The 13204-nt window shown below is 32.6% G+C and overlaps 1 protein-coding gene across 50 annotated transcripts in view; it reads left to right on the top strand.

Annotated features, from left to right (window-relative positions):
- RBM26 (RNA binding motif protein 26) overlaps positions 1-13204 on the top strand; it is a 99233-nt gene that overhangs the window by 58088 nt on the left and 27941 nt on the right. For all 50 annotated transcript variants that reach the window (XR_008620657.2, XR_008620656.2, XM_055096896.2 and 47 more), the window contains 4 exons: positions 8213-8338; positions 8685-8759; positions 10171-10338; positions 11790-11894. Coding sequence is in view for 48 of the 50 variants with exons in the window: in XM_055096896.2 (XP_054952871.1) it covers positions 8213-8338; positions 8685-8759; positions 10171-10338; positions 11790-11894 (474 nt within the window). In the remaining 2 variants the exon portion in view is untranslated. The remainder of the gene's footprint in view (positions 1-8212; positions 8339-8684; positions 8760-10170; positions 10339-11789; positions 11895-13204) is intronic.

Here is a 13204-nt window from a genome sequence, read left to right as displayed (position 1 = left end):
CCTTTTTTTTACTTTTGCATCAGCATTTTAATACTTGCCTCCCACTATATTTCCATGTACTCCATTCCTTTTCTTTGTTTTATTCTTTTTATTTACTTTGTTTTCTTTAGAGATACTGTGCATTTTGGTTTGACAACTCTGGCAGCCTAATAGAAAGGGCCATGATTAGGAATTTCACCTGAGTTTGAGCCCTGGCTCTTCACTTACTAACTGCATGACGTTGGGCAGTGTTCTTAATTTTTCTGAATCTTTTTACTCATCGGTAAAATGGTGATGGTAATATTTATCTTGCTTATGGGGTTTTCTGAAGATCAAATAAAATCATTTATTTACAAATATTTTTGTAAACTGGAAAGGATGATGTAAATGTAAGTTTTTCACTTATTACTAAACAGTAATAGAGGTAGCATAACAATACATATAGTCATTTCTTTTTTTTTAAATGAAAGGGGATAAATATTTATTAAATCAAGACCATTTATGGATATATCTTATAGTTCTGTGTAGATGTTATTTTTTTTCTGTTTAGGTATGAGTAAATACTTTGTCTTTGATTTTATTTGAGGCATATGAAATCACAGAATGTGAGAATTAAATAATCTTTCTTAGTTCTATATGCTTATCTTAAAGTCAAGGCCCAAACATTGTTATGATTTCATCTGTATACTGTGAGTCACTGAGCCAGAACTAGAATTTGGGGCTCCTATTTCTAGTCCATGGCTCTTTTCAGTCTGAAGATTGGGAATCAATTTCAGAGATAATGCATCAGTGAGATAGCTGCCCTGCTGTCTTCACTATATTCTTCAGTATATTATTTTCTTTATTTACAATGTTAAACTTTGGCAGTTTTAGGTATTTGAATCTGAGTTTGTGTATCAGACTTTGCTCTTGGGCATCTCAGCATTACTTCGGGCATAATGTGCCTAAAATGAATTCATTATTTCCTATATAAATTAATTTATCCTAGCCCTTAGCTCAGAAAGTGATAACACCGTTTTCTAAGCTGTGTGATCTAAAAGCCTTACAATCATTTGCTTGTGTTTGTAGACCACTTCTTTTTCTGCCACCTTCAGTTTCCTAGCCTCTGGGTGCAGTGTCTTAACTGGCATTCCCCTCGTCTAGTTTATACTGTCACCATCTTACACTCAGACTTATTTTGGCGTTAATTCATTATAGAAACTTTGAGTTTCTCAGCTAAATTACTTTCCTTGATTCACAGCTCATTGATAACTCAATAATTCTGGTTCTATTACTTCTGCTCTAGTCTTTTTACCCAAGGGAGTACTTTTCTGCTCGTTTTCCTTTGGCCTTTCCTGACTTTTATTATTTTATTTTATTTTTTTGGTGGTGATTTTTCTGGAGTGCATCCCCCCCCCCCCCACTAAATTCCAGTCATTATTTAAAGAGTGAAAGTCTCTCTAACATCTCCCATGAAACCTCCAGATTTTTCTGTTATCCCCGCCTCCTCCTTGGAATTTCTGTGCTGCTTAGTCTGTGCTACTAAATTTAGCAGTATCAAATACTTACTTGGATTAGGTTTATCCTCCTTGAAAATAAGTATTTCAGAAAAAAGAAACACTGGAAGTGTTTGAGGTGATAGATTTTGATTATTACATAATGTATATATGTATCAAAACATCACACTGTACCCCATAAATATGTACAGTTCTGTCAATTAAATGTAAAATAAAACTTAACACTAAGTTCAGCTGTACTTAGTGTACTACTGAGAAATTCTAGAGACATCTAAAATGCTCAGTTATATTTGGAGTCTGTAATATCAGATTTGGACTTTTGAAATTGAAGTGTGTACTCATAGCATTTATAAAATTTTTGCAGTGTATTGTGAGTACAAATTTGTAGTTGATAATATAACTTTACTAATGCATAGACTAATATATGTACCCATATATTATGCTAATGCAATAAACTACTAACTGAATTTTTGTGGGAAAAAAATCATTTATGGTAGCAAGCTATTTATGGGGAAAAATATTTTTGATAAATACCGTAAACAGCCTATTAAGGAAAACAGTAAGTATGTAACTTTTATTCATCTTCAGTGAGTGTCTTTACAGAGAAACATTTTATTTTTGCTTATTTTTGTTGTTTCTGTTCCCCTAATCCTTAGGGGGTTTGGGTCCAAAATACTTACAGGGCAGTGATTCAAAGAAGTCTTAGAAAGAATAGAAGAATGTTCCCCATCATCAAATATTAGTTGAAAGATTCTTTTTTTAAAAAAAATGAAGGCAGGGGAAAACCCAAAGCTTGTATCTATACAGTATCCTATGTCATTATTAAACTAAATAAATACACAAATGTAACATTTTATACCTTCCCTATCAACAACACACAGTAAAACCTTTAGTGATTATTCTTTATCCTGAGACCCCATTTTCGTGAGGAGGCTAGAAGAGAGGAAAGTTAAAACGTAATTGCTGACGGTAAATATGAAGATATTGCAAGAGGTATTTAGTTATTATGTGAATAGATTTGATAAATTATGTTTGAGTGCCTCTGCTTACTAAAGAAATTCATGAAGAATAAAGGGCTACATCTGTGTATACTGTCCTGGTTAGTTTTTTAAAACAGACTTAAGACCGTTCAAATTATCTTGCTGAATCCCTTCTAAATTCTAAGAAGGCAAACTGCGTAACCAGTGGAATATTTAATCTTCTTTATCATATCAGCTTTAAATATCAGATTTATGATACAGGATGTTATTGTTCTTGTGGTTTTTGCAATGTAAAAATATATCTTGGTCTCTGCATGATGATATATTAACATCTATACCATGGAACTTTTAAAAGGAAAATTGTGTGGTATAATTAAAAGAATATTGCATGTTATAGAGAAACTTCACCTGTTGATTTAGCAGCTGCCATTGTGTAGATGCTAAGTAAATCTTATTATGTTTCCTTGGATTTTTGAAATTTGAATTTGTTGTGTAACTTTGCTAGTTAAAAGATTTAGAGGGATTTGGCTGGGCGCATGGCTCACGCTTGTAATCCCAGCACTTTGGGAGGCCGAGGTAGGCAGATCATGAGGTCAGGAGTTCGAGACCAGCCTGGCCAATACAGTGAAACCCTGTCTCTTCTAAAAATACAAAAATTAGCTGGGCCTCGTGGCAGGCGCCTGTAATCCCAGCTACTTGGGAGGCTGGCAGGAGAATCACTTGAACCAGGGAGGTGGAGGTTGCAATGAGCCAAAATGGCGCCACTGCACCCCAGCCTGGGTGGCAGAGCTAGACTCTGTCTCAAAAAAAAAAAAAAAAAAGGAGTGGGATTTATCATAGTTTTTTTTTCTTAACTGTTATTGACTATTTTTAATTTTTATTTTTTAATTCAGTGGCCTCTCAGGATTATTACCTGCATTTTTTTTTTCAGGAAAATATGAAATTAATTTATTTGAGTGTATTAGCTTTGCTGAACTTTGTAGTAACTAAGCTATTTGTGTAGCAAAAATTCATTACTAGCTGTACATATTTTTTACTTTGATGTTTGTTAAAATATTTCTCTGCAAGTTTTTTAATCTTTGTTTCTTTTAATCCCTTTGTCTATTTCACTTATATGTGGAATCTTAAAAAGTTGAACTCATAGAAGCAGAGAGTAGAATGGTGGTTACCAGTGGCTGAGGACAGGGGATTGGGAAATGTTGGTCAAAGGTATAAAACTTCAGTTAGATAGAAGAAATATATTAAAGATATCTATAGTACAACGTGGTGACTATAGTTAATAACAATGTGTTGCATTCTTGAAAATTGCCAAGAAAGCAGCTCACCACAAAAAAAAGTGACATAATACAAATGTTAATTAGCTTGACTTAGCCATTTTACAGTGTATATATTTCAAACAGCATGTTGTGCATGATAAATACACAGTCATCAACTTACAGTGACTTGACTAACAATTTTTCAATTTGATGATGCATTTATTACTTACAAGTTGAAAATGTATTTTCAACTTAAATGGTATTTCAACTTACAATGGATATAGCCCCATCATAAGTTAAGGGACATCTCTATACAGTTTTTGTCAATTAAAAGAATAAAATTTTGAAAGATACAAAAAAGATAAGGTAGATCAGTGCATTAAAACATACTTTGTGTTCTTGAAATTTAAAAACGATTAATATCTAAAAGTATGTATAAACTTAACTTTAAACCAAAATCCCATTCTTCTCATCAGAATTCTCAGGTTTGATACAGAACGCACATCTATGTGCTGCTTTAAGTGAATATCATAAACGAACATTCAGATTTACTGAACAGGTGACTACTTACTATGAAAACTGACCATACAGTAACCGTATTAATACGTTTCCTACACATAGCTCCTCATACTGTCTTTTGATTGCATTAAACCAATGTATTTCTGCTTTAAAAACCTGTTGGAGCTATTTATTGTGAGTGTGGCTGTTAGACATCATAACTATATTTGTATTTAATTTCTACTTAGGCATTGGTTATTGAAAAATCATACTTGGATAACTTAATTTTACAAAATACTTTTTTCCCTTCCATTCTTATCTATGAAAAACAGCTGTTTTTCTCTTTCTTTACGATTACTTGTAGTTATTGTGGCTGGTATTATTTTACATAGGAAATAAAATAAGGAGGTGTTAATGGATTGTAACCTCCCTCTCTTTAGGGAAAATAAGAGGTATTAGTGCTATACATTTTAACAACACAGCACATGATACTTTTCAACTTACTTTCTGAGTTCAGCATACCAAACCTGACAATATACTATAAGAAAGGAAAATTACAGACCAACATCTGTCATGAACATAGACACAAATATCCTAGAGAAAATATTAGCAAATGTCCAGTGATACATGAAATACATAATCAGTCATGGCCAGGTAGTATTTATTCCAGAAATTCAAGGTTGATTTACCATTGGAAAAATCAGTTTAATTGATGTTAGTAGAATGAGGGAGGAAAAAACCCTAGATGATTAGCTCAGTAGAGAAAGTGTTCTGTTACTTAGTTACATTAAACACTCTGCAAAGGAGGAATAGAGAAAAACTGTTTTAATTTGATGAAGGAAATCTGCAATAAAAGAAAAAAAACTACAGCTAACATAATATTCAATTGTGAAATATTGACTGTTTTTCCTTGAGGTTGGGAAAGACAAGGATGTCCATTTGCATCACTTTTATTTTTTTTTAGTATTGTACTGGAGAGACTCATGGGTGCACTAAGGAAGGAAAATAGAATAAACCATATAAAGATTGGAAATAAAACTGTTTACTTGCAGATGACATGTTGTAGATATAGAAAATTCAAAATAATTCACACAGTTGGGATTAAGTAAGTGTAGTAAGATGTATAGAAGTAAATATGTAAAAATTATAGCACATATAGAAATGCATTTGGAAAATAGAAATGTGGTTGTTTGGAGAAGTCACTGTCTCTGTTCTTAGGAATTGGAGTATCTTCTTTTCTGTTGGGCTCGTTACTTCCCTCCACTAATTTCAGTTTTAATAGATTTTCTTCTTTTGAAAATACATGTGTCTCTTACTATCCAAACTCTCTAATCTCCAGAACCAGATAGATTCAAATAGTGAACAATATAGTTCATTGTTTATAAGTCACATTTTTACATTTTAACACCTCTGACGGGCTGTGTCTTATAATTGTTAGACACAGGTTATGATTGGCAGCCTTTTTTTCTTTAGTAGGGGTATATAAATGATAGTTTGTCTTACAGTCACTGAGTTGTAGCCTTAGTGAGTCACATTCGTGGATGTTCTAGTTTTACAGAAGGATGTTCCTGGATAAAAAAGGAAATGGGAATACTTCTAGGAATAAAGGAGTCTTATCATTATCAGATACTTTTATTCACTTTGAACCAGCACTCCTTAGTCTGATACTACATGTCAAGAATGATTTGAAAAGGAGTATTCTCACTGAAACTGGAGAAATACTTGGTTAAATAAATTATATGGGTTTGTTCTTGGCTTCTCACTGCTTTTATTATGAAGATAATATAAATTAAAAACTGGAAAATTGGGTTACGATATTCATTGTTTCACACTTAAATAATTAGGAGTTTTTTCTTTTGGCCACAACTTTTCAACTTATGGAATCCTCATGAAGAAAACAGTTTGTGAAACTTAATTAGGCTCTGTTTTCAGTTTATCCTGTGTTTCTCTACTAATAAAGTTATTGTCTTATCTTTGTATAGTCATGTGGTTTGGCATTTTGTGCTGTGGTTAGGTAGCATGGAAGAAATTTTTCTCTAGAATTACAAAGAAAGGTCACCGAAGTCTGACCACAAACAAAATCTTTGTTTAATTGGTCGAGTATGGTGGCTCACACCTATAATCCCAACAGTTTGGGGCGCCAAGGCAGGAAGATTGCTTGAGCTCAGGAGTTTGAGACCAGCCTGGGCAACATGGCGAGAAACCCTGTCTCTACAAAAAATACAAAACATTAGCCGGGTGTGGTGGTGCGCGGCTGAGGTCCCAGCTACTTGGGAGGCTGAGGATCACTTGAGCCCATGAGGTGGAAGTTTCAGTGAGCCAAGATCCGGGCCACTATGCTCCAGCCTGGGTGACAAAGTGAGACCCTGTCTCACAAATATAATAATTGATCAAATTTTAATACACATCAAATATTGTTAAGAACCTTTCTTTTTAAATATCAGCTGTACTGTATGAAACTAGTACAATTATAGTATTTTAGGTTTTTATTTCGTTTAGAGGCTAACACTTTCTTGAATACTTAGAATAGCGATTTGTGATGTTCCCTAATCAAATTTCATGATGAAAGATTAGAAAGTAGTCTTCAGATTGCTACTTACCTGTTAACTAGATGTTAATGTTTCAGTGGCTAAAAAATAGGGCCACTTTTCTCATTTATGCTCTTAAACTTGAGTAGTTCTTTTAACCTTATTTAGGTCATGAACTCCTTTAGAAACAGTGACTTTAGAAAACAATGTTTTTCCTTAGAAAAATTGCAGTGTTCACACACATGCTTTCATGTTTAGTTTTATAGCATTCGTAGATCACCCTACAGGGATTCCTAGGCTTTTTAAGAACCAGTAACCAGTCACCCCGTGGAACTTAAACTGTTTTTCTTTTGAAGGATAAAAAAGATACCCAATACTTTTTTTTTTGAGCTGACCGTTGTATAGAAAAGGTTGTCCACTCTGACCTATAGTCATTTCAGTCTAGTTTAGTGCAGAAATGTTTTTTGAGTACTTACCCTGTGCCCTGGCACTGTTTGTAGCACTGAACCAAGTTAAAAAACAAGCAAAATCTCTGCCCTCTTGGAATGAATTTTTGGATTTGTAAGGACTTTAGACACCATCATGTTCATCTTCTTTATTTTATAGATGAGCAAACTGAGGCCCAGAATGGTACTTAATCTTACCCGTGGTCTCATAATTAGTTGGTGGCAAGACTTAGGTACTGGAAGATGCACAGAAGAGAAAGGCAAGTCTTTATGTTAATGCCCTTACATTGTAGACGGGGGAAAAGACACATTAATTAATATATTATCAGGTCGTTTTTTTTTTTACTAAATAGCTGACACTAACTAAAAATAGCTAATAGCATTTTTACCTAACTAAAAATAGCTAATAGCATTTTTACCTAATAGCCAAAGAAATAAAATTTCATATAAGGACCTAGGTAGAAAAGAGAAATGTTTCAGGCTTTGTTAGAGGTCTTGATTGTGTTAGGCTGAACCTAAGCTGAGTTTAGGGGAGTAAGGTCAGTTCAAGCAGAAGGAGCATTGCTACCAAAGGATTGGAGAATGAATGCAATAGGGTATGTTTCAGTACTGGAAGTTGCAAATGATTGTGTTAAATTGAGGGACAGCAACCAGTTTCCTCCTGTGCCATGCTCTTGAGTGTGGTTTCTGCTTTAGTCACTACAAATATTAGTAAATGTATTCAACAACTAATACTTTCTCAGTGATATAGTAATAGTAATGTTTTTCTTTTTGACATTTTCATGTTTTTCTTTACTTTTTTTTCTATAGGTATTTGGTGTTCATTTTTTTAAATTTTAGAGCTTATTATTTATACTCTACCTTTCAAATCACCAAATATGATTTCGTTATTATAAGTATAAAATACATTTAGTTCAGTGTGTTTTGAAGCTGAAGTTTAACAGTAGTGCTTTAAAGTTGAGTCTTATAGAAAATAGGATATCATGAACGGCTGATATATATTTTTAAAAGTTGAATTTGTATTGGTAGGTGTTGTCTACATCTACTGGCCTAACAAAAACAGTGTATAATCCAGCTGCTTTGAAGGCTGCACAGAAAACCTTACTTGTTTCCACCTCTGCAGTTGATAATAATGAAGCACAGAAAAAAAAACAGGTAAGTACAACTGGTATAGTATAAAAAATTTTTGCATATAGGAAAGCTTTCCTTGTGTATGTGTTTTTTCAGTGCTTATTGCAAAATAAGACTACAAGGGTGTTTGTTGGCTGCCACTGAACATTTATTTTCCATAGTATAGCAGTAAATAAAAATTTTTTCTTTGAAAGAAAGGTTCCTGTGATTAATCTTTGAAACTTGCATACATATTTTAAGTTTTACATAGAAAAGCCTTGCATATAATTTTTGTTGACAGACTTCTGCAGTTACAACTATTTCTCTTCTCTTGAATAATATTGTTTATCCTTAGTAATATTCTAATGATATTTTTGATTCCTGATTCTAGGAGGCATTGAAACTTCAGCAGGATGTAAGGAAAAGGAAACAAGAAATTTTAGAAAAGCACATTGAAACACAGAAGGTAAAATGTTAAAGTTAGATTTGGCAGAATTGCAAATGTTATAATTTGGAGTGAACTTAATCTTATGCTACCTAGTCATAAAAAGATTTACTATAATTGGTAATGGTAAAGCAAATATTTGTCAGTGATAATATTGGAGATGAAGAGCATACATCAAATGGTGGGTATACTTTATACTTTAACTGGTACTATAGTTATCAACATGAAATTAAGGTGTTCATTCAGTTGTGTTGCTGCACAGTAGTTTTTTCAACAGATAATTAAATAGAACCTTTTTTCTCAGTATTGATATGTACCTTTCTTCACTAGCTTAGGATCCTCTAGTCCTGTGTTGTTTAGTATAGCAGTTAGTAGCCACATGTGACTGTCGATAGCCACATCTGACTGTTGAGCATTTGGAATGTGTCTAGTCCAAATTGAGATGTGCTATAAGTGTAAAATATACACTAGATCTCAAAATGTACAAAGAAAAAAATAAAACATCACAATAATTGTTGAAATGTCACATTTTGGATATATTAGGTTAAGCAAAATATTTTATTAAATTGTATTTGTTTCTTTTTATGTTTTTAATGTGACTGCTAGAAAATTAAAAATTACTTATGTGACTTGGGTTCTTTCTTTTGGACTGAGTTACTCTAATTTATGACATTTAATTAGTCTCAGTTCTTGATTATGTCTAGTAATGAAGGTTAGTAGTATGACATTTCAAAATGTTGAAAATACAGAAACTACATTTTGATTTGAAATGTGTGTCTTTTCTAATTTAAAGTTGGATATACTTGATTAAGAAAAATCACAGTGCTTTACAAAACCAAAAACTGAAGCCATCCTAATTCAGGAAACCTACAATAAATCATGTGGCTTCTTTTACCCATACTATCTTGCTTATCTTGTTGTTTCCTGTTCATGTTGGGAATACCATTCTCAGGTGAAAAAGTAATTAAACATTCATTTTTTCTAATATCTCATTGTATGAAAGAAACCATAAAACTTTTCCTCTGGTTCTTTCTGGGCTGGAGATGACATTGATAGTGGGAATACTTAGAGGCATAACATCAACAAATGGATTAGAAAGTAAAATTGTTAATATATTTTTCAAATTGATAATTTTTCAGCGATAGAATTGAGTTTCTTCTGGTTGTGTGCTTCAAACTTATGTTCTGAGAGACCCAAATAGTAACAGTTCTTCACAAATTTAACCAAGAGTAAAACTTGAGTTGAGATAAAGTTAGCATCACCAAATCTGCTATTCTGCTATCTTTAGATAATTCATGGTTGTTAGCCTTCTCACGAATGCATAAACTAAAAAAAGTAGTAATATTTATTTTTAAATTACTTTGCAGTGTTTGTTTTGTTAATGATAATAGGAGTAATTAGCTTTATTTTTCTCTTTTTAAAAATTTGGCAGATGTTAATTTCAAAACTGGAGAAAAACAAAACAATGAAGTCTGAAGATAAAGCAGAAATAATGAAAACTTTAGAGGTTTTGACAAAAAATATTACCAAGTTGAAAGATGAGGTCAAAGCTGCTTCTCCTGGACGCTGTCTTCCAAAAAGTATAAAAACCAAGACTCAGGTATTTTAATTTCATTGTTGTTCATATTATTACTTATTAACAAGCATTAGACACTACATTTTTACGATTCAGTTTTTCTTGTAGGTAATATCTTCTGTTCAAAATCTGACCATTGTATGTACCATTCTCCCCCTGCCATAAATAAAAAAGTACAAACAAGTAAACTCTACTAATCTTTTAAATTCTGTGGAGTTATAGTTGGAAAGTCACTAATTAGAAAAATAGTCATGGGTAATCTTGAAAAGGCTGCTTGAGGACAAAGTGATATAGGTACTTGACTACTTGACTAAGGGTTTGAGTTTTATATAATAGTAGTTGGTGATATAGAGGGTTAATAATAGACAAGTATGAATAACATTCTGACAACACCGTACATGGTGGATTGATTGAAAAGGGGAAAATTCAGGTTGATCAGGTAGATCAATCTACATAGATGGTAATAAGTGATTAAGAAAAAAACAGGGTTATACAATGTTTATACTTGGTGTGTCTGTATGTATATATGTATAAGGTCATGACTCTAATTGATATTTTAAATTCAAACCGAACATCACATGGCTCTTCCTTATTTCATATTTTATTTCTGTTCCCATAATGACGACTTCGTTCCACTAATATCAATATATGATTATTAAACACAGTGCTATAATACGTTCAAAGTAGCTCAAAAATTGCTACAACAATACCACTTCCAACAACTAACTAAATATAAAATTCAAAATTTATTTACGTTCTTTACAGCCTCGGTGTATTCCACTAAAGGTGTAAAGTCAGAACTGTGGTCTAAAATTACTTTTTTTCCCCCTTTTGTGTAGTTGTTACTAATTTGATAAAGTTAAATCTATTTGCATTTGTATTCAGTTTTGGATCGCCTCTCCCTGGCCCCAATTCTTGCAGATTGTATTTTATTCTTTGAACAAGTGAAACAATTCTCACGGTTCAAAAGCAAAACTATAAAAAGGAATACATAAAAGACCCCTTTCCCTTTGACTCCTGGCACTCTGTCCCCACCCATCCCTTATAGGTCACCAGTATCATTAGTTCTGGTTTATCCTAGTTTTTCTTTTTGTAAATGTATGAATGTAGATAGGTATGTTTTCTACATAAAAACATACTCTGTATTGCTCATTAGCACCTTGGTTTTTTAGGGTTTGTTTTTTACTTTTCCTTTCAGTTATTTCCTTTAATTACCCCATATCAGTCTATGTAAATCTCCTTCTGGCTGCTGTATGGAAAATGAATTATAGGAAAATCAGTGAAAGTAGCAACAAGTTAGGAAGCTGTCGCAGTTATTGTGGAGGTGTGGAGTATTTTGGCTTGGACTAGAGTGATTATACTGGAGATAGAAATATATGGATTAAATGGGACTGTGTAAAAGTTACTTTAAAAAGGTTTGTATCAATACAGGATAGTAATTACTGTCACCTAAAATATTAATTACTATTTTTTAGATGCAGAAGGAATTACTTGACACAGAACTGGATTTATATAAGAAGATGCAGGCTGGAGAAGAAGTCACTGAACTTAGGAGAAAGTATACAGAATTACAGCTGGAAGTATGTTTAATCACAACTACACAGTAGGCTTAAAAGAAGCAAATGTAGTTGTAGTGGTCAATTTAAAAATATATTCCCTTCCCTTCATTCTCATTAGTAATTGTTGGTAATCCCTGGCATACATATTGAGATGTTAATATAGGAAAGAGGGAAGAGGTCAACAAATTTTTCAGAGGTACTAGATAAAATCTTATTTAATGAGGAGTGGCAGTAATTCTGCCTATATCCCCAAGTTCCTCCATTTCTAATGAATTTTATTTCTTTTCTATTTTTGGTCTGTCCTCCCTGGAATAGAAAACTTATAATAAAGTCTTTTCAGGTATTCTTATGGAGATATTCTTTGCATATAAATTGAGTTGCTGTATGTGAGTTTTAGTTGGAGAACTATATTGAGAACTATTTTGAAGAATATGTTTACTTGAGTTTTGCCTATAGATGGTGCTGTGGATGTTTAGAAAAGAGAAATAAACTTCTTTCTTGTAATTTAGTTAGATGGTTATTTATATAAGAAACAACTCCTAGTGAAATTGATTCCTGTTATATGATATGAGAGAGAATTTTTGAATAGCAAAAAGAGGTTCAAAGATTGGAACTGTATTTTGAAATAGACATTAACGTCATTAATATAGTTGGCACATGTCTGTATTGTGGTTTGATACAGGAATTTAAGATTTTTATACTTTAGATTATTTAGCTTTAGCTGAGATTAATGCTTTTTTCTTAATTTGTTGGCAACTTGATCATTTTTTGGACACGGTAGAAATCTGTTTTGAATACTGCCATCCAGGTATTAAAGACTTAACATTTAGTAGCTACCATACTTGCCTTAAAGCTCTGTCTTCTCTGAAAGTCATAGGAAGCCATAGGATGTTGTCCTAAATGTTCATACCTTTGCATTCTCTGGAAACTTGATGTGGTTGCATGTGTGTCCTGCCCAGTATTTTTTTTGGGGAAAAAAAAAGTTTGAAAAATATTTCTTTTATGTTAATAGAGAAATTGTGTTTTTCCCATTGTAGCGATTTTATGCCAGTGTTGGTGGAATCTTTGAAACAAAATATCATTTTCAAAATTCTGGCCCATAATTTAAATAAATAATAGCATTAACAAAATTCCTTATTATTCTGTGTTTTGCTTTTTTATTATAACATAGTTAAACACTGAATGACATTTTCTGTTTTTCCTTTATCACGGCTTACGTTTAGTTTTCAGTGAATATTAGTTTTATGCAGTAATGCAGTACTTCCCAGAGTGTGTTCATTCACCACAGTCATTCCATTAGTTGTTAATAGAAAACTGGTGAAAAAGGGTTC

This window comes from Pan paniscus, chromosome 14 (assembly GCF_029289425.2).
Source record: "Pan paniscus chromosome 14, NHGRI_mPanPan1-v2.0_pri, whole genome shotgun sequence".
Taxonomy (NCBI): domain Eukaryota; kingdom Metazoa; phylum Chordata; class Mammalia; order Primates; family Hominidae; genus Pan; species Pan paniscus.
This window is presented reverse-complemented; position numbering and strand designations above follow the sequence as displayed.